General features: G+C 39.7%; 2 protein-coding genes across 3 annotated transcripts; one reads left to right on the forward strand and one right to left on the reverse strand.

The window, feature by feature from the left end:
* Positions 1 to 12,476: 12,476 nt before the first annotated feature.
* Positions 12,477 to 13,448, reverse strand: C7H11orf71 (chromosome 7 C11orf71 homolog). The gene has a single exon (XM_062198370.1). The coding sequence runs from the start codon at positions 13,336 to 13,338 to the stop codon at positions 12,949 to 12,951; it is 390 nt and encodes a 129-aa protein (XP_062054354.1). The 5' UTR covers positions 13,339 to 13,448; the 3' UTR covers positions 12,477 to 12,948.
* A 119-nt stretch (positions 13,449 to 13,567) lies between these two features.
* RBM7 (RNA binding motif protein 7) lies at positions 13,568 to 21,315 on the forward strand. Of its 2 annotated transcripts, none has more exons than XM_062197044.1 (5): positions 13,568 to 13,728; positions 14,538 to 14,700; positions 15,159 to 15,246; positions 18,403 to 18,493; positions 19,830 to 21,315. In XM_062197044.1, exons 1-5 carry the CDS (start codon positions 13,633 to 13,635, stop codon positions 20,190 to 20,192), a joined length of 801 nt encoding a protein of 266 aa, XP_062053028.1. In that variant the 5' UTR covers positions 13,568 to 13,632; the 3' UTR covers positions 20,193 to 21,315. The 2 variants fall into 2 exon arrangements, with proteins under 2 accessions (XP_062053028.1, XP_062053027.1); XM_062197043.1 differs by having other exon boundaries at positions 18,400 to 18,493; positions 19,830 to 21,313.
* Positions 21,316 to 21,808: the final 493 nt, after the last annotated feature.

The following is a 21,808-nucleotide window of genomic DNA, read 5'->3' on the forward strand; positions in this document are numbered from 1 at the left end:
AAAAACTCCTTTGTTCCCCTTCCCAATCAGTCCCCACCACAAGAAAATATTGATCAGCTTTTGTTTGTATAGATTAGATTTATCTTTTCTAGTTTCATCTAAATAGAATCACATAATATGCTCTCTTTAATGCCTGGCTTCTTTTATTCACCATGTTTTTGAGATTTATCTGTGTTGGTAGACAACTCCTTTTTATTGTTGGTAGATAATTCCTATATATTGGTAGATAATTCCTTTTTATTGTTGAGTAGCTCTCTATTGCATGGATATGTTATAATTGCTTATACATAGTAGCCTTTTAATAGTAACTTTAATGAGAATCTACAAGGTGCACTTTCATTATAGCCAATTATGAAGTGGAACTTGATATAGGGTAAGATGGTTTAGTACCTATACATCAAAATGGTTTAAATAACATCATTTGAGACCTCATATATAACTATATGATTTTACACATGTACATCTTGCAAAGCGATCAGATGATGACCCCATATCATATGATATATATATATATATGTATATATATACTCAAAATCACAAGTTATTCTTACATATACAATTTAGAAAAATTTAGAAAAAGAACTAAAAAAAGTTTCACAAAAACATCTGTACATTTTAAGAAAGGCTTTTAAAATATGTATTTTATTTGTGTGAATTATCACATGCTGAACTAGAAAAAAATGACTGTCTTGATCAAAAAGGCCTACTTATTGCTCAACAAGTTCAGGGAATAGAGAGACCATAACCTAACCTATTATAGCAACATGAACAACTGTTGTTTAGATAGGGTTTAAGAAGCTTTGTTTTGATATGGCTTAAGTGGAATTATTTAGCAGAGCTAATACACTTGCTTTTCAGTCTAGACTATTGTCTCTATAGACAATACAAGATTATTTTGAAATGACCAAGTAAAAGGATAATGTAGGAGTTGATTGATTTATGTTACATAGTTAAAATGTTAGCATAATATAGTTAACGTGATTGAGTAAAGACAAACAATGACCCTATCAGAAGATTTTAAGATGATTTAAATATTTTCTGACAAAAATTTTAATTATTTTGCAAATTCAGAAAAATATAATTAATACAGTCTACAAATCTCGTTAAACATCATCACCCAGAAATAACATTTTGGCCAAATTACTTCTAGTTTTTTCTGTGTTTGCCTTATTTATATAGGTGAAAACATGGTATAATTTTATACATAGTTTTTATCACATATAACATAAATACCACTGTAATACAAGTTGATTCACACTACTGATATCTTAGAAATACTTGAATAGTATATAGGACCACCTTGAAGCAGAGATTACAAACTCAAGTGGCTTAATGGGCCAAGCAGATGACTAAAATATATGAAATGGATGAATACAATGTAGGGTGTGGTGGTAAATAAAAATGCATGTCCCACCAAAAGACATTCAAATTTACATGTAAACATGTTCTAGCAGGGCAGAGTGGAGAAAAGAATCAAGTCACAGGAGAATATGTACAGTATACCACCTATATCACAGCAAAGTAGGTAAAATAATTAGATACTTTGGGATACACACAGAGTGGAACAAGTTAAGAAAAACAAGTGGGGTGGGGGTGGCATTGTGGCAAAATGGGTAAAGCTGCTACCTGCAATGCCAGCATACCTTATGCTCAATGGTTCAAGTCCAGCTGCTCCATTTCTGATCCAGGTTCCTTTTAATGTGCCTGGGAAAGGTAGAAGAAGGTGGTTTAAGTCCTTGGGCCACTGCACCCACATGGGATACATAAAAGAAACTCCTAGCTTCTGCCTGGCCCACCCTTGGCCCCTGCCACTGTGCCATTTGGGGGGTGAACCAGTGGATAAGAAGCTCTCTCTTTCTCTCCCTCTCTGTCTCTCCCCCTGCCCTCTTTAACTCTGTCTTTCAAATAGATAAAAGACATCTTTTTTTTTTTTTTTAAGATTTATTTTATTCATTTGAAAGAGAGTTACAGAGAGAGGTAGAGACAGAGAGAGGTCTTCCATCTGATGATTCACTCCCCAGATGGCTGCATCGGCTGGAGCTGTACCGATCTCAAGCCAGGAGCCAGGAGCTTCTTCTCAGTCTCCCACATGGGTTTAGGGGCCCAAGGACTTGGGCCATCCTCTACTGCTTTCCCAGGCCATAGCAGAAAACTGGATGGGAAGAGGAGCAGCCTGGACTAGAACCAGCGCCTGTATGAGATGCCGGCACTTCAGGCCAGGGCTTTAACCTACTATGCCACAGCGCCGGTCCCTAAAAGACATCTTTAAAAAAAAGAATAAAAAGAAAATATGGGAATGAAAAATACCAGATTTAGGATGGCAATATCTGGGAGGATGTGAACAGGTTATCAAAGTGGGTTACATGGAAGGGCTTTAAAGTGTGGATAATAACTATATTTAAGTTGGGTGGTAAGTTCATGGGTATTGGTTGCCTTTTAGTTATGTTGTTTTGTGTGTATTAAATATTGTGTGGAGCTGACGCTGTGGCGTAGCTGATAAAGCTGTCGTCTGCAGCGCCAGCATTCCATATGGGCACCAGTTTGAGTCCTGGCTGCTCCATTTCTGATCTAGCTCCCTGCTATGGCCTGGGAAAGCAGTGGAAGATGGCCCAAGCCTTTGGGCCCCTGCATCCACATGGGAGACCTGGAAGAACTCCTGACTCCTGGCTTCAGATCGGCGCAGCTCCATAGCTACAGCCATTGCGGCCAATTGGGGAGTGAACCATCAGGTGGAAGACCTCTCTCTCTCTCTGCCTCTCCTTCTCTCTGTGTAACTCTGACTTTCAAGTAAAATAAATAAATCTTTTTTAAAAAATAAATAAATATTAAGCAATGGATCTTTTTAAGAAAAAAAAACAAAACTAGGCAAAGAAAACCCCACAAAGGATTTGGCTACTGGCTACCCTAGCACTATTTTATTAGTAGTACCTCATGGTCACAAATTGAGTAAGCTCTGAGGCCAGGCTGCCTGATCAAATTTGAATTCCTGCTCCACCACTAAATAGCTTTGTGCCCCTGGGCAGTTTAGCGGAGAATTACTAACATTCTCTGTAAACGAAGGCCCAAAGGCTAAACACAGCCCTCTGCCAGTTTTTGTATAGCTTTTCAGCTAAGAACGCTTTGTACACTTTCAAGTGTTTGATAGATCTGTCCTCAACCACTATTATTGAACTGTAAACAGCTTTGGAATTTAGCTTTTGCAGCAGATTTGATTATGTTTCTAAAACTAAAACTAAAAGGCAAAACACAGCTTACATGCCAAACTTATGTGATGGTAAAGTCATTTCAACAACAACTAACCTTGTTTGAATCACAAACAATCTCAAGCTGTTTTATATACTTGCTAAAACTAGAAGCAAGATCTCTATACATCCACAAATTTGCAGTAGTTATATTTGAGCCGTTAGAATTCAAAATAGAGTTCTAGCAGGGCTTTCTGGATCTAAATGTGAATACAAAGATATTTTTCACATTTCAAAATCCATTTGATTGTGCAACTGAAGAGCTTCCACCTAAACTTCAATTGGAATCAATTAATCTGCAATGTAATGACGTGCTTAAAGGCCAATGTCCAGAGAAGAATCTAATGAAATTGTATAAAAGCCTTCCCAGTGATGAATATGTTGAATTAAAACCATATAGTTGGGGATTCATATCAGTTTTTGGCAGTTTCTATCTGTATGAAAAGATATTTTCAAAGATAAAACACATAAAATATCATCAGAAACCAGCATTAACAGATAAGCATTTGTTATTGATTTTGGTAAAGAACACTTGACTTGGAGCTCCAGTGGAGAAGAATGCTTTCTTTCCCACCAGGAACAATTCTGTTTTCTCCTTAGCATTTCAAAAATCTGTATTCAAAAATTATATTTTGAATTTCATCAGCATGAATGGTTACTTTTTCCCTCCCTCTTGTTTATACATATCTGCACAGGAACCATGAATTTTGCCTCTTGGACCACAAAATCTAAGATATTTACCACATGACTCTTAAAAGTTTGCCAACCCATCATAGAAAGACTGAAATGATTAAGTAATCCTCATGAAAGTGATTAATGACAACCTGGCATATGGTAGGCACTCACTGTTTTCCTCAACTCATTACCTAATTTGAACATGTTTCCATGTGTCTTTTATCATTATAAATCAGAAAAATGTTAAATGTCTTAAATATTTGTGTGCTTAAACATTGACCCACTTCTTGTATTAGGATCTAACCTTAGGTTATTTTCCCAGTAGTAGATTGATTTCAAACTGAAGCAAACCTTTGAACAAAATTTATTTTACCATGTTACTCTTATCTTGCCAAATTTTAGACTAGAGACTACAATTTCCTGGATTTAACATGGAAATGGGGAATTACAGGATGAGAAGAGAAAGATTAGGTATAACACACAGGGTGACCTTCTTGGCAAACCAGGACATTTAAAGAGGGGAAGAGAGGGCCTTATCAATCATGGAGAGGGAACAAGCATAAAAATGGGGCTATCCCAGGCACAGCAGTTGACTTATACAATCATCACCTACTTTTGTACCATATTCCTTAAGTTTTCAGTGAAAGAGGCTGAGACTTGTAAATGAGGGAACAAAAGTCTTGCTTGGGAGTACACACAAATGTGTAAGAGCAAGGGAGGATCCAGTGAAAGTGATTTCATTTCTAGTGATTTCACTTTCTGTCATGGGGTCATCAAAATAGTGCTTTGCTTGAGTGGATATACCAGAAAAAAATTATTTGCAGCTGGCATTGTACTATATAGCAGGTTAAGCTGTAGCTTGGGACCCCTGTATTCCATAGTGGAGTGCTGGCTCAAGTCCCAGCTACTCAGTTTCCAATCCAGCTTCCTGCTAATGTGCCTGAGAAGGCAGTAGAAGATGGCCCAAGTGTTTGAGCCCTTTCCACTCATTTAGAAGACCATGATGGAGTTCCCAGCTCATGTCTTCAGCCTGGCCCAGACATGGCTGTGTGGCCACTTGGGTAGTAAACCAGTGGATGAAAGATATCTCTGTCTCTGTGTTTCCCTCTCTCTGTGTCACTCTGCCTTTCAAATAAATAAGCAAGTAATTTTTTTTTAAATAAGCTTCCCCTGGCTGGCGGCACTGTGGCACAGCGTTAGGTTAAAGCCCTGGCCTGCAGCGCTGGCATCCCATATGGGCACAGGTTCTAGTCCCAGCTGCTCCTCTTCCAATCCAGCTCTCTGCTATGGCCTGGAAGATGGCCCCAAGTGCTTGGGCCTCTGCACCCATGTGGGAGACCTGGAAGAAGCTTCTGGCTCCTGGCTTCAGATCGGTGCAGCTCCGGCCATTGCGGCCATCTGGGGAGCAAACCAGCAGATGGAAGACCTCTCTCTGTGTCTCTCCCTTGCTCTGTAATTCTTTCAAATAAATAAAATAATCTTTAAAAAAAGAAAGAAAGAAAGCAAGCAAGCTTCCCCTAATATACATTGGGAGTAGAAGATTACTCAAGTACTTAGGCCCTTGCCGCCTACATGGAAGACCAAAATGGCGTTCTTGGCTCCTGGCTTTAAGAGCTAGCTGTTGCAGCCACTTGCGTAGTGAACCAGTGAATGGAAGAAATGTCTCTCTTTCTCTCTGCCTTTCAAATAAATAAATAATTCTTTTTTTAAAGAAAGATGATCTGCCTGGAATGTTCTGCATTTGGAATTTAATTGCCAACAGGGACAACCTGTTTGTGAAGTCTACTTATTCAATGGAACTTTTTAAATATCTACTCTTTGGACATTTAATAGGTACAAATAAAATAGACATGTTGTGTAACTTCAGAAAGCTTCAAGGTATTAAAGGAACTAAGATAAAGATTATACCTGTTCCTACAGCTATGTGTAAAGTCCCACTTGGAATTCTTGAGCAGAAAATGAGGGGGAAGCTACAAGAAAAACAAAGGCCAAAGTGCTATTAAATGGTGGATAAATAGTTACTAGGTAGACAGAATATCTGATGTTCACCACACGTCCCCAGCTCTGAAAATTAATATAGCCCATTTATTGTTTAACCTGGTTAAAATTGGTATGTTTTTGCAATGTAAAGAGATTTGACTAACCTAGGTAGATAAAGTTTAAAAGGCAGAAAAAGGAGAGGGACAAGCAGTTTAGTTAAGGGGACTAGGAAGGGCATAGGCTCAGGAAAGAGCAGCAATCAAATGCTTGGGGGAATTATGGATAAAAAAAAAAAAGCCTGGCAATGTAGCTTGGTCAGATTATGGAAAGCCTTAAAAGTTGGTTTATAGAGTATGCAATTTATTAGAGTTGCATTGCTTCAGTGACTCAGGTCTTTGAGAGCTTAAGGCAAGATTTTTCTCTTCTGATTTAGAAAAAGTCCATTTTGAAGTAGAGCTGCCTATAAACATTTCCATTGCAATAAGGACCCAAGCCATCACTCTTTAGAATAGCATACTTAAGAAATCTTCAGGCCGGCGCCGTGGCTTAACAGGCTAATCCTCCGCCTTGCGGCACTGGCACACTGGGTTCTAGTCCCGGTTGGGGTGCCAGATTCTATCCCGGTTGCTCCTCTTCCAGGCCAGCTCTCTGCTATGGCCAGGGAAGGCAGTGGAGGATGGCCCTAGTCCTTGGGCCCTGCATCCACATGGGAGACCAGGAGAAGTACCTGGCTCCTGGCTTCGGATCAGCAAGATGCGCCGGCCGCAGTGGCCATTGGAGGGTGAACCAACGGCAAAAAGGAAGACCTTTCTCTCTGTCTCTCTCTCTTTCTCACTATCCACTCTGCCTGTCAAAAAAAAAAAAAAAAAAAAAGAAAAGAAAAAAAAAATCTTCACACCTACCTGCATTCATCAGGGTATGTGCTGAATGTCTTTTGTTATTAGTAACAATGCAGACTTGATCCTCAGTGTCCAGGGAATCTTCCGCCAAATGCTTGCCTTCCTCCTCCCACCCTTGCAACAACATTGATAGGTACAGGTCATCCTATGGGTTGAATCTTGTCAAACTGTGAGTTAGGAAATCAACTAACATGTCTAATTAATAGCATTTGGAAACCTACTAAGATCTCACACTATATCAAAATCCATTTCTAATATACAAAAAACTGTCCCATTGGAAGTAATGCAGCACTTCTAATTACATCTCTGTAGGAAAAGCCTCCTTAGGAAGACATATAGCATACAAAATTTTAAACCTATGGAAAATAAATTTGGGGGACACTGGTTAAAATACAATTAAATATTTCTTTTTCTCAAGGAACTATCAGAATCTTTGACATGTTATTACACATATATCTCCCTAAGAAGTTGGCAAAATATATACCACATGTCAAAATTATTGATCTTCTATTCTTTTTATAAAGAACCTTGTATATCTTAGTGAAGGTTCTGTGTAACAGACATTAGGAAACACTGTAGTAGTAGTTTGTAGGAGTAGCAATAGTAGTAGTCAGATGTCATTAGTTCAAAGGCTATATACATTTAGGATGGAGAGACAGAAAAAGAAAACAGGCTGCCATGTCCAAGTAAATATGGTTCAGGTAATGAAAAATGATCATAGAAACATAATAATACTCAGAAGATAAAATGTGTAAGACTTCACAATTAAATGGAGGAAGACAGTAAGAAGACGTAGGTATTATGTTGTCATATATATTCAAACATACATTTGGGGGCTGGTGCTGTGGCATAGTAGGTAAAGGCTGCTGTCCACAGTGCCGGCATCCCATATGGGTGCCGGTTCTAGTCCCAATTGCTCCACTTCCAATCAAGCTCTCTGTTATGGCCTGGAAAAGCAGTGGAGGATGGCTCAAGTCCTTGGGCCCCTGCACTGGTGTGGAAGACCTAGAGAAAGCTCCAGGCTTCAGAATGGCATAGCCCAGGCAATTGCAGCTATTTGGGGAGTGAACCAGCCAATGGAAAGAGCTCTCTCTCTCTCTTGCTCCCTCGTTCTCTCTGTCTCTGCCTCTCTGTAACTCTATCTTTCAAATAAATAAATACTTAAAAAAAAACCATACATTTGGTTAGCTAGGAAAAATTGGAATGCTTTTCGTAGAAATTGAGAAGCTGTACCTCAGTGGAATCTGGACAAATCCACCAGACTGAATGGAGGACATATAACTAATTTTGATAGAAAGCAGTAGAGTTTTCTGACCACTACTTACTCTTGCCTCCTGTGACATTTTTCTCCCTCTTTTATTTATTTTTAAAGATTTATTTATTTGAGAAACAGTTACAGAGAGAGAAGGACAGATCTTCCATCCACTGGTTCACTCCCCAAATGGTCACCAGACCCCAGGCTGGGCCAGGCTGCAGTCAGGAGCCAGGAACTCTATCTGGGTCTCCCATCTGGGTGGCAGGGCCCCAAGCATTCAAACCATCATCCATTGCTTTCCCAGGCACTTGAGCAGAGAGCTGGATCAGAAGCAGCTGGGACTCCAACAGTTACTCACTGGCATCCAATGCACCCCTCTTCTTTCTTTTCCTTTCTACCTTCTAATTCTTCCCTGTTAGAGTTACACACCACTAAATCTAGCTCAGGGACAGTCTTACTGGTCTCCTTTTCTATATCCCAAACAGATACACTTTGTGGGAGCTTCAGTGCTGATGAACAGAGAAAGTAAATACTCTATCAGGATCTCACTTCAACTCATGCTAGCCAGTTGCTCATTCCAACACAGTAAGTAGGGGCAACAAAAACAGAGGTTATAACACCTTTTCGAAAATATTACTACTTTTCTGGACTACTCTTAGAATTCACCTATTTTAGAATGACAACATGCTATGATTAATCAATGACATTAAATAAAAATTCAGAGGGCTGGCATTGTGGTGCAGCTTGCAATGTATACATTCCATAAGAGCATCCCATATGAGTGCTGATTTGAGTCCTGGTTTCTCCACTTGTGGTCCAGCTCCATGCTAATGCACCTGAGAAAGCAGAAGAAAATGGCCCATGTGTTTGCTACACCAGGATGAGGCTCCTGATTCCTGGCTTTAGCCTGGCCCAGCCCAGGCCACTGGGACCACATGGGGACTGAGCCAGTAGATGGAATCTCTCTTTCTCTCTGTAACTCTATTTTGAAAATAAGTAAGTCTTTTTAAAAAATTCCACTTGTGGGGTTGGCTTTGTGGCATAGTGGGAAAAGCTGCCGCCTGCAGTGCCGGCATCCCCTATGGATGCTGGTTGGAGTCCTGGCTGCTCCACTTCTGATCCTGCTCTATGCTATGCCCTGTGAAAGCAGTAGAAGATGGTCCAAGTCCTTGGGTCCCTGCACCCGCATGGGAGACGTGGAAGAAGCTCTGGCCATTGCGATTATTTGGGGAGTGAACCAGTGGATGGAAGACACCTCTCTCTTTCTCTGCTTTTGCCTCTCTGCAACTCTGCCTTTCAAATAAATCTAAAAACATAAATAGCTAAAAAAATTTTTAAAAATCCATCTGTGCCCCAATATATGAAATTTTAATAATGTTGTCTGTTCCAGGGAAAATTCAGTTGTCCCTGTTTTAGACAATTTCATTTAGAGAGTTTTAAGTTGGTTCCTGCTTCCACAAATGTGACTTGAGAAACACACTGTCATTTGGATGCTACTGCAGATGTTAAGAACAGAGATTAGAAATTCATTGAATCAAACTTAAATAATGGCACATTTATGTGAACAAAGTTCTCCTCCTGCCAAATAAAACAAAACTCTAACAAACGACATCATTTTCTTTTTCTGGCACATTCACTATTACTCAAGCAAAGCCCTACTCCTGATCACCCCATGAAAGAACAAGCAGAGTGAAGTTACTCCCACTTGGTCCTTCCTTGTTCTTTTGCACTTCTGTGTACTGTTATGAGACTTTTGTTCCCTCATTTACAAGTTTCAGTCTCTTTTGCCTGAAAAGTGATATAACAGTAATCTAATTGCAAAATTATTTCCTAGGTGACTATTATATAACTGATCTACTTGGCACAGCCCTTTTATGTCTGTTGCCTCTGCATGATTGCTGTACCCTCTTCATTCTCAAGTGTCCTGGTTTGCTCATATGATCACCCCATGTATTATGCTTCATTTTCTCCTTCTTATCCTCTAAGTTCCCATTTCCAGATTAAGCCAAGTGTAATTTTTTAAAGATTTATTTTCTTTATTTGAAAGAGTTACAGAGAGAGGTAGAGTCAGAGAGGTCTTCCATCCAATGGTTCACTCCCTAGATGGCTACGACGGCCAGAGCTGCGCCAATCCTAAACCAGGAGCCAGGAGCTTCTTCCAGGTCTCCCATGTGGGTGCAGGGGCCCAAGCACTTGGGCCATCTTCCACTGCTTTCCCAGGCCATAGCAAAGAGCTGGATTGGAAGAGGAGCAGCCAGAACTAGAACCGTGCCCATATGGGATGCCGGCACTTCAGGCCAGGGTGTTAACCCGCTGTACCACAGCGCCAGCCCCAAACCAAGTATATTTTTAAAAGTACAGAATCAGCATAAATGAGAAGAAAGTGAAGAAGTCATCTAGTCCTATTTCACACTGTAATTCCTTTGACAAAATCCTTGACAGGATTCAACCTCTATTCTAAATTTCTGAAACTAATTTATTGCTTTTCGAGGTAGGATTATTATTATTATTATTATTTTTTACTTTTAGTCACCTCTTAACTTTTTCTTTTCTTTTTTTTTTTTTTTTGACAGGCAGAGTAGATAGTGAGAGAGAGAAAAAAAGGTCTTCCTTTTTGCCGTTGGTTCACCCTCCAATGGCTGCTGCGGCCAGCGCACCGCGCTGATCCGAAGCCAGAAGCCAGGTGCTTCTCCTGGTCTCCCATGCGGGTGCAGGCCCCAAGGACTTGGGCCATCCTCCACTGCACTCCCTGGCCATAGCAGAGAGCTGGCCTGGAAGAGGGGCAACCGGGATAGAATCTGGCGCCCCGACTGGGACTAGAATCCGGTGTGCCGGCGCTGCAAGGCGGAGGATTAGCCTGTTAAGCCACGGTGCTGGCCAGTCACCTCTTAACTTTTAGGAAAGCCTACTTTGCTTTCAGTATTATTTTACCCATCTTAAACTCCTAACTGGGACATCTTCCTCAACTACTGGTTGTTATAACACTCAGCTTAAAGTATCCATTGGCATAATTTGAAATAACTCTTTTATAGATATTTGTAACAGTACTAGTTCCACACTATCTTTGGGAAAGTTGAAGAAATCATCACTCCACTAATATTTGTGTTGCATAGTTCAGATGAGAAAACTGCTGAAAGGCTACGAAGCTCTCCCATTTACCAGATATATGTCCTTGTAAAGTCAGCTTCATTTCACTCAGTTCTTCAGAACTGGGCTGGTATGAGAATCAAACAGCATATGAGCACAGAGACCTTATCAATCTTGTTTACCACTTCATTCTATGTTTTTTAATGCACACAGTTGTAGGCACAGAATAAATCCTCAAAATTAATCTCAATAAACAATGAATAAAAATCTCTAATTCACTGCCTTGCACATAGCACACAACAAATGGGAACTATTATCATTCTCATTATTCTTTCATTCTTCCTATACCCTGGTTACTATATTTCTTACTATTTGTGTGCATGTATATGTATATATAGATGTGATTTATTTGAAAGGCAGCAATACGGAAAGAGGAGAAATCTTCCATCCACTGATTCACTCCCCAAGTGGCTGCAAGCTCCCACAGCCAAAGCTGGGCCAGGCCAAGGCCAGGAACTAGGCTTCTTCCAAGTCTCCTATGTGTATGTAAGGGCCGGGTGCATTAGCAGGAACCTGGATCAGAAGTGGAGCAGCCAGGTCTTGAACCAGTGCCCATAAGGGATGCCTGAGCTGCAGGCAGAGGCTTAACCTACAATGCCACAGCACCAACCCCCATCTCTCACTATATTAATCCCTCTTTTTTGGAAGCACTCTGACTTATCCCCGTTTTTTGTAATATGTGGTCCTAAAAATTTACTACTGTGTGGTGTGTGGTGACTTTACTTTATCTGAAAATAATTATTTTAAGAAAGTCTAAACAAGCAATGGTCCACTGGGAAAACGTCTACCTACTTGCATAAACGGTTGGCACTCACAAAACCAATTAACCTTCTCTGGATGCCACCCTTTAACCATGGATGGGGAACACCTGGCCCACTGGCCATACAAAGTCTGTGAAATTATTTGGTTTGGCCCTGCCAAGACAAGCACAGGTGGGACTTGAAAGTCAATACATCTATAACAGACTAACTGATAATTTTGTATGGCCTGTGAATGATTTTGCGAACAGCCAAATGACCCTTGGCAGAAAAAAAAAGGAACATATTAACTGAAAAAAACACGCATCAGCAAATAAGGTCTGATCAGCCAGGTAAGGGAAGAACCAAAATAGTGTAGTATTATGGAAAACCACTGCAACCAGGACTTATTTTTATTCCTGTGTATAAAATAGTCCAAGGTTGCAATTACTTATTTACTTGCTAGCTGTCTCCTCCCACCCCTCGCATCTAGGAAACACACCTAATCTAGATGGTGTGTTTTTTTTTTTTTTTGGTAGATATTCCTGAGGTGAAAAGTGAAGGGGCGGATGGTAGAAGAGAGATGGGAATGCTGAAGAAAAGATGGAAAAATAAATCAGCGCGACTTGTCTTATCTCACAAGTAAAGGTAAAGGAAACAGGCAAGGAAGGTGGAACTAAGTCTTCCAGTGGGAGAATCAGCGAGGGAGGGGAGGAAGGCCTGTGGAAAAGGGGAAAATTCTGATCGCTTGTTGGAAAAGTGTGAAGAAGGGTGGACAGTGGGATGTTTGATCAGCTCCGTGAATACCAACTAATTCTAAGTCTTCCCCAGTTCTAATCATCCTGGCCACATCGGAATAGACCAGTGATACAGTTTTCCTTGCTGCTAGGCTATACTGACAGAATTCCTCCGTAGGTCCTTTTATATGAAGATGCAAATAAAGACTGCGGTTACACCGAGGCAGGCTTTTACAGAGGCCTTGTTCACAAGCTAACTGGGAGGAGGCATTCGCTTCAGGCTGCTATTCGGGATGCGAGGACAGCGCCAAACGCGACCAGCCGCTGTTGCAGCACGCTTCTCAGGAGGTCCAGTTTAACGCCGCGGGGCGGGTACGGGGAGAATCTGGTTTGGTGGCCTCGGCTCCGGGCATCCGGGTCTCTTCCGTTTATAATAAGGCTGGGCGGGCTGCGGCCGCTCGCGGTCACTCGACGGCTCTCTCGAATGTTTGGTCGCACCGCCTGCCGAGGTCCCGGACGAACCGCCCCAGGCCTGGCAACGAGGAAGCCGTCCCCAGACACCATGGCCCAGGCGGAGACCGACGGGCTGCGGTCGCCTGGGAGAGCGCGGTAGGCCGCCCTGTTTCTTTGGTCGCCAGCGGACAAGGACGTACAGTTCAGGGCCATCTTCAGACACTGCCCGCAGTGGCTGAGTTAGTCTTTCGCAGGCCCTTCGCGACCCGACAGGCTAATCCAGCCCGTCACAGACCGACACACGAACTCCTCTAGAAGCCATACCTAAGGCGGCGAATGAGCCGCCTCCTAGCGAGCATGCGCAATCGCCCACGCAGGGCGAGCGTAACGGGCGCGTACGTCGGTGACGTCAAGAAGCGCGCGCCGTAGTCGTAGGACTTCCGAGATTGCGCAGTGGGGGCGTCGGCCGGGACCCTTCTGCCTGGGCTGGGAGGGGGCGACGCTGAAATGGGGGCAGCGGCCGCGGAAGCGGATCGCACTCTGTTTGTGGGCAACCTCGAAACGAAAGTGACAGAGGAGCTCTTGTTCGAGCTTTTCCACCAGGTGAGCGCCCTGTTTGCTTTCCATTTCCTGGCTCGGGTAGGGCCCGACCCAATGGCGGGCGCCGCTCCACCCCTGCTGGGCGCGGGACAGGTGGGCCGTTTAGAGTGGAACGAGGTGTGCACTGGGTGTCGCCGAGGTTAATTCAGGGCCACGGTGACGACTCCAGGTAGTGGAGGGACCGTCCGTCAAGCATTCCCGTGGGAGAGACTCCGGGGTCCTAGGGGCTTAACGTGTGGGATCTTGGTTGACCGGTGCCTTCTCCTTTTCCTGCCCCTCTCATCTTCCCTGTAAGGTCGTTTGTCTTCGGTTCCTCCGACTGTGAAGTTGCATTTCCGTTTCTTTGTCACCATCTGTTGTCACTTAAGTTGATGATAATGTTGAGCGTTTAAAATAGACTCGGATACGTAGTAGTGTCTATGTATAAAGACGTGCGAAAAATTCTAAGTACCCCTTTCCCCCAGGCCTGGCCCCCAATAACTGGTGCTGTTTGATTAATCTTGCTTTTGGGAAGCGTTCGTTTCCATGGTGAGAAAGTGATGGCTGTTGGTCACCTTGTTAAAAAGGCACGTAGTGCTGGGAAGACTAAGTTTATTGATTGCTTTTACAGTTCCTCAAATAAGTTAGTCGAATTCTCAGTCATAAATCGGATTTTTACACTAACTAAAATGGAAATCCGCATGGATCGACTTCTGAAGTTCTTGATTACATTTCTGTGGCATTTAGACTTTGCAGTGTCTCTTTTGTTTGTAAAATTTGAGTATATTCCTGAAATTGTCTTGTTTAAATTTTAATAACTTTTTTGTTTATAGGCTGGGCCAGTAATAAAGGTGACAATTCCAAAAGATAAGGATGGTAAACCAAAGCAGTTCGCATTTGTAAATTTCAAACATGAGGTGTCTGTTCCTTATGCAATGAATCTACTTAATGGAATCAAACTTTTTGGAAGGCCCATCAAAATTCAATTTAGATCAGGTAACTATTCAGTGATATTGAGTTTAAAATTTATTTTGGATTAGTGAGAAAACACAAACTTTGTTGAAGAGACTTGAATTTGAAAAGGGAGTGAGGATTATTTTCTGAAAATACTTTTCCTGGCTGCTTTGCAATTTATTTTTACAAATTTTGATTCTCGATCATGTGAAGATGAAGCTTTCTGTATATCCAGTTTTAAAACGGATAGGGATCAGAATATTATGGCGATATTGATTATTTATATGCTGGATAGTGCCTTGTTTGGAACACTATGTTGTGCGTATCTGGTATTGTATACTTAAATATTTCAGTCTGATGAAGCTGTAAAACAGTTTATAACCATTTGAGATATCTCTCATTTGGATTGTGTATCTTTTTGGAGTGATTTGGGGTGGGGAAGACAGAAGTTGAAATTAAATGTTCTCCCAAGAAGAGTTTTTCAAATTATTTCATTTTAGGAAGTAGTCATGCCTCACAGGATGTCAGTTTGTCATATCCCCAGCATCATGTTGGAAATTCAAGCCCTACCTCCACTTCTCCTAGCAGGTAATATTTCTCACTGATGCTTAAAATCATTTATCAGGAATTTCATAAAGTTATGACTTCAAATGCATGAATGAGTAGCTTGCTTCTTTATGTGGGGATTTCTGTTCTGCTCTATTACTTGCCATGTTGGATTATTGTTACATTTGTATTCTTCAAAGGAGACTATATATATAAATGGATACATTGTCCTTTTAAAATAGACACATATATATATAGCTGTGTCCTCTTAGAATAGATACATATATCTATGTTTATGGTCACCTGTAAAAACATATCCCTATATATAACATGGCTATAGTTGAAACAAAATTTCTTTAAAAAAATTTTTTTTAAATTTTATTTTTAGAAAACTTTTATTTAATAAATATAAATTTTGAAAGTACAACTTTTGATTTATAGTGGTTTTTCCCCCTATAACCACCCTTCCACCTGCAAAGCATCCCATCTCATATTCCCTCTCCCATCCCATTCTTCATTAAGATTCATTTTTAATTATCTTTATATACAGAAGAACAACTTAGTATATACTAAGATTTCAACAGATTGCACCCACACAGACACACGAAGTATAAAGTACTGTTTGAAGACTAGTTTTACCGTTAATTTTCATAATACAACACATTAAGGACAGAGATTTCTTAAAACTTCCCTTACCCTTACTATTCCCAGCTCACTGTTTTCTATTTTACTTCAAATTAATATTAAGACCATTAATTAGTTGTTACTTGCAGTTTAAAAGTACTGATTAGTAAGCAGTGGACTGCACTGAGTTCATAGAACTGAATTTCAGGTAAGCCTCTACCAGTTATGTGATCGTCTGCATGTCTTCTCTTGTCCTGTGGTTTCTAAGGAAAAAAACTCATGTTCTTCAACATCCCTGCAGCTACCGAGGGTCCGAAAAGTTACTGTATTTACGTACTTAAGTGATTTTATTTGCTTTGGGGAGACTGTTATTTTATCAGGTGCAGTTTTTTCTTCCTTAGAGTTATTAAATCAGTTGTGGGCTTCATTCAAGAAAGAGTTAACAAATACTGTTCTTTGCATATATGATCTCATTTGTTCCTCTCGACAATCCTAAGAGGTAGCAATTATTTATCTGTACCTTGTATGTGAAGAAAATGGGGAATGGAGGTTAACTTACCCAAATTTGAACTGCTTATAAGCAATGGACTGGGATTCAAACCCATATAGTATGATTGAGACCAGCTGTTACCATATCCTGCCTAGTGGAGCTTAAAATCTAGATGAAGATATGCATTTATCTGTTTACAACACTAAGTTCTCCAGGGAGAGAGTAAAAGGGTGACTTGAGAAAGTTTTGACAGAGAGAGATGTATTATAGATGAATGGGGAACTGAAAGGAGCCAGTGTACCGAGACTGTGAGGAATGGAAATGGAAGTAGTTGTTACCAGTATTATATATAGAGGCTGTAGATAATGGGCGAATGGGCTGGAGGGACCATAGTGAAAATGGAAGAACCAATTAGGAAGCTCTTGGTAGTAAGGTATTGCTATTTGTGGTAGTGTAGCAAAGAAGCTATTGGGGTGAGATTGGTGGTTTGGATTCTGTGGTGCCATGAGCTGAGAGAATTGGATGGATGTTAAGAAATGAGATATGGGAAAGTGGATTTGTAAGGTGACAGCCATGGAAAAAATACAAGAATGCTACCTTCCCCATATCCTTTCTTACCAACTGAAATTAATGAGTGCTATTTAAATATTTTTTTGGTACAGTTGGAATTTAAAGCATCTCCAACCACTGTTCTGGAATTTTCAAATGTATGCTTAGTAAAAGGGGGAAAAAGTTCTCCCTCCCCTTTGAATTTCATGGGGGAAAATGCACAAATAAATAGTGTTAGTCAAACGGTAGAGTGTTTATCATTTTTATACTTTTAAAATGTCACTGGATGATGTTTTCTCTCCTTTAGCATACAGATATAAAACCTAATTTAAGAAAATTAAAAATTAAAAAATCCAAACTTAAGGTTAATCAGTTGATTTCAAGGAAATATTTTAAAAAATATTAAAATAATCCCTTTTTTCTTATTTCTTCTTGTTATTTACTTTTTAAAAAATTTAAAGTGCATTTTTCTTTACAGAAGTTACCTCTTTAAGGAGTGAGGATTAATATCAAATGTATGTTCTAGAACTATAATACCTTACCCTCTCTTTTTTTTTTCTTTTTTTCAAGATTTTTGTATTTATTTGAGAGGTAGAGTTGCAGACAGTTAGAGGGAGAGACGGAGAGAAAGGTCTTCCTTCCGTTGGTTCACTCCCCAAATGGCCGCAATGGCTGAAGCTGCACTGGAGCCAGGAGTGCCTTCCAGGTCTCCCTCGTGGATCCAGGGGCCCAAGGATTTGGGCCATCTTCTACTGCTATCCCAGGCCAGAGCAGAGAGCTGGATTGGAAGAGGAGCAGCTGGGACTAGAACCAGCGCCCATATGGGATGCTGGTGCCGTAGGCGAAGGATTAACCTGCGTCCCCAATTCCTAACCCTCTTAAATCTTGATCCTTTCCTGCCTCAGTAAATGCCCACCAAATTGCTCGAGCTAGAAATCTAGATTTTATCCTTTCTTTGTTGTTTCTTTCCTCCTTTATATCTAGTTTAGCAAATCCTTTTCATTTTTCTTAGACTAGGCCTTTGTGCTAGCTCAGGGATTGACAGATTTTTCTTTTAAATGAAGGATCAAATGGTTAATGTTTTAGACTTCCAGGCCATACACTCCATTTCTACCACTGTAGCAACAAAGTAGCCACAGATAATATAAAAATAATAGAGCGTGGGTATGGTCCAATAAAACTTTGTTTATAAAAACTAAATTTGGTACAGAGGCTTGCATACTTCTCTGCTAGCTCTTCCCTTACTTGAGAATGTTTTGCCTACAAATAATCTTGTTATTCAGCGCTCACTTCAAGTGTCTCTTTTCTGGAAAGGCTGTCCCTGACCAGCCAACCTAAAATAGAACCCCTATCATACGTTATAGGATTTAAAATTGTGGGGGAAAAAGTCCTTTTGTCTGTATTCTAACTCCGTGAGAGCAGATACCATTTCTGTCTTATTCATTCTCCCCTTTGAGAACAGTGTCCTGCTCATGATTGGTGTTCAATAAATATTTACTGAATGAATGATTGTATGTTGGTTTTATTTATAGCAGATACGAAAGGACAGTGGATAATGTGTCTCCATCAGCACAGATGATCCAGAGGTCTTTCTCGTCTCCAGAAAATTATCAGAGACAAGCAGTGGTAGGCTGACTTTTTTCAACTGAGTTCTAAAAAAAAATCATACTTAGTTAAAATATTCAGGTTAGATCACGTGACTTTTTAAAAATTAACTTTCCTCAGAAGTATAAATTTGTAAATTCCTAAATTAATAACTTATCAGATTTTTGTTAAGGTTAGCAAATATTAGATCTTTGTATATTGATGACCTATTTTAGTCTTCCTTAGACTGACATATACCTAGTAACCGAAGATAAGTAGAAATAGAATTAGATTTTACATTTGTATTTTTTTCAGCCATCATCGGGGTTTATGTATAGCAAATACTGGAGATTCTGTCTCTGCTGCTCTTGCTGCCTATCCTGAGTGACTTGTTATCACCCCCTTTAATATTTTAATATGCTTAAGTGTCTAGACCAGTCCTTTCTTAAACTTTGCATTTAAAAAAAAATTACCATGAAATTAGGCTGAAAATCTTAGCTTTTATTATTCCATTGTTTACTCATTCACCTTGTCTTTTTGTCCATTTTTGTTTGTTTGGTTTGTAGTACTTTCATTCATTTCTTCCCCCAAATCATGACCTTTGCTTGTGGTTCCCAGACTTTTGTGTTTTACAAGTGTGCAAAACAACTATCCACAGGTTGATTTTGGGAGCCACTGGCCTAGTCAGTTGTCATGTCTCTGTTCCTCCCTAACTAGTCCACCCTGCGCACCATTTCCAAGTTAATATTATAGCTCTGTTTTAACTTCCCATTTCTTATAAGATAGGTCAGCTTTCTCTTAGGCATTCCCATCATCTGATTCCATTAAACCCTTCTAAGCTGTCCTTGTGTTGGTGACTGCTTTAAGGTTATAACCTGTCTCAGCCTGAAGTACTTGCTTTCTTTCAGCCATTCTGTGTTTCCCTATAAATTTTATTTGTGCAGTTTCCTTTCCTGGTTCTATATTCCCTTTGAAATAATTTCCGTAAAATATTCTTTCTATAAATATTCAGATCATTTTCCTTAAAATATTCCTTTTAATATTCAGATAATGTGTCATCTTCATCTTCATTAAATGCCTATTCCTTTATATGTTTATTACCCAGTGATTAGCATTATAATCATTTTGTATGACTTCTGCCCTTCTAAAGTATTTTTGGTGGGGCTAGGTGTAGTATTTATGCACCAATACCTTGTATTCCTACATTGGGATGAATTACACTGTTGTATTGTTCTGTTCTGTTTAATTTAGGATTCCTCCAGACAAGAGTGATTTTGCTTATTCTTATCTGTTTGGTTAACTGGACCACATGTGAGTATTGGCTTTGATGCCTTGAAATATTTGCAGTTAACATTTCCTTCTTTTTGTCTTCCCTCAGATGAACAGTGTTTTGAGACAGATGTCATATGGTGGGAAATTTGGTTCTCCACATGTGGATCAGTCAGGATTCTCACCATCAGTTCAGTCCCATAATCATGCTTTTATCCAGTCGTCAAGCTCCCAGTGGCGCCAGGATACCCCGTCGTCGCAGCGTAAAGGCAGGCAGAATTCTCACCCCTACCTGGCAGACAGACATTACAGCCGTGAACAGCGGCACTCTGATCACGGGTCTGACCGCCACTACAGAGGCAGCCGCGATGATTTCTTCTATGAAGACAGGAACCATGATGGCTGGAGCCATGACTATGATAACAGGAGAGACAGTAGTAGAGATGGAAAATGGCGTTCGTCTCGGCACTAACAGGTGTTAAAAGGACGATGTTTTATAGGGTCATTTTAGGCACTTTTGACTAAGTTGGTCTGGAAATATTTTGTTTAGAAACTGTACAGAGCAGCTTTACAAGTTGCCACCTTTCTTTATAAATTTTTTTAAAGCTGATAGCTACAATTTCATACAGAAAGGAAGATTGTGGTTCTACTTTTATTACATTAATAACCTTTCACCTCAGGGTTTTAAGCAAAGGAAAGTGCCACATCTCTTTAGACAGTTTAGGAAGGGTGGATTATATAGATTGTTTGAATTATAAAGCAAATATTTTAATTATCTGTTATCTTTTTGTATAGCAAGAAATTTCTTGTTAGTGAATCAGATTTTGGTGTGTATGATAGAAAATATGCAAATTGATAGTCTGAAATGGCTATCCGTATTTTGGTAATAAACTAGAAAACACAACATTTCAGTGACTCATTAACATTTTATTTAATGAAACTTAATGGTTAACTTTGGGGATAAATCATATTGCGTAACTTAGAGAAATTAACTATAAATTCGGTGATGTGCTCTTTTAGTTTTACCCTGTTTGAACACATAAGTATAAATCTATACATGCTCTGTCATTCTAAAGTTTGGAATTTATTCAATAAATCACGTTTGATGTATGACTGAAGTCACTCAGGAAGTTGAATATCTCATATATTTTTACATTAGAAGGTAACAGTGTTAATATAGATCCATTTTTTCAGGAAGAAAAACATGTCAATGCATAGTCAGATAAAATGGTAGTGTTTGAAAGTATACTTACTGGAGGAAACATCCATGAAGAGTTGAAGTGCTGCCTCGTATTTCAAACTTTAAAAATTTTAACATTTTCAGAGTATCCAGGATGTGCATACAAGGACACATCGTGTTATGGAGATTGTACAGTTTGCTTTTTTTTTTTTTTTCTTTCTTGAACATTGGAAAGAGTTTAAACACTTTGCTGATTTTAAATTTTTTAAATCTTGTTTGACAGAACTTTTATGTATCAAAATGTAGTTGCCCTTTTATTACAGAATTGTTTATAAAAATTCCTTTAAAAATTTGGATCCTTTTTAATGCCACTACATTTGTACTATGTTGCTTTTTAATGTATTAAAAACAAAACAAAACCAAAACTGTCTTTTTTTTTTTTTTTTTTACATCACAAACTTTAGAGACATTGAATACAGTGAGGCCACAATGTACTTTTACTCAGCGATTGCTTGGCGTTAAGAATGTCAGGTCTTTCACTTAGAGCATTCTGATACCTGTCTTTTGCGTATACTGAACCTGATGTTTTAGAATCACACTTTTAGTGACCTATGGATTATAGTTTGGAGCACTATAGATTAATTTATTGTCTCTGATTTCTAGGAGTTTCTGTAACACTCAGATCTTCTGTTTCTAAATTTATTCAGTTTTTCTGTGTCTAGGTAAATGGAGCTATTTAATTACTCCATATACAGTTAAGATTTAAACTTTGATTCGCTTAAGCAGTTTTATAGTATCTATTTCCAGTGAACCTTCATTTTTCAGGTATCTTATCTGTGTGAGAACTTACTCCATGGAATTGTATGCATTAGCAGAGATTGAGATTGCTCGATTGTAACTTACATGTG

The sequence above is a fragment of the Lepus europaeus genome, chromosome 7, assembly GCF_033115175.1.
Source record: "Lepus europaeus isolate LE1 chromosome 7, mLepTim1.pri, whole genome shotgun sequence".
NCBI classification, from domain to species: domain Eukaryota; kingdom Metazoa; phylum Chordata; class Mammalia; order Lagomorpha; family Leporidae; genus Lepus; species Lepus europaeus.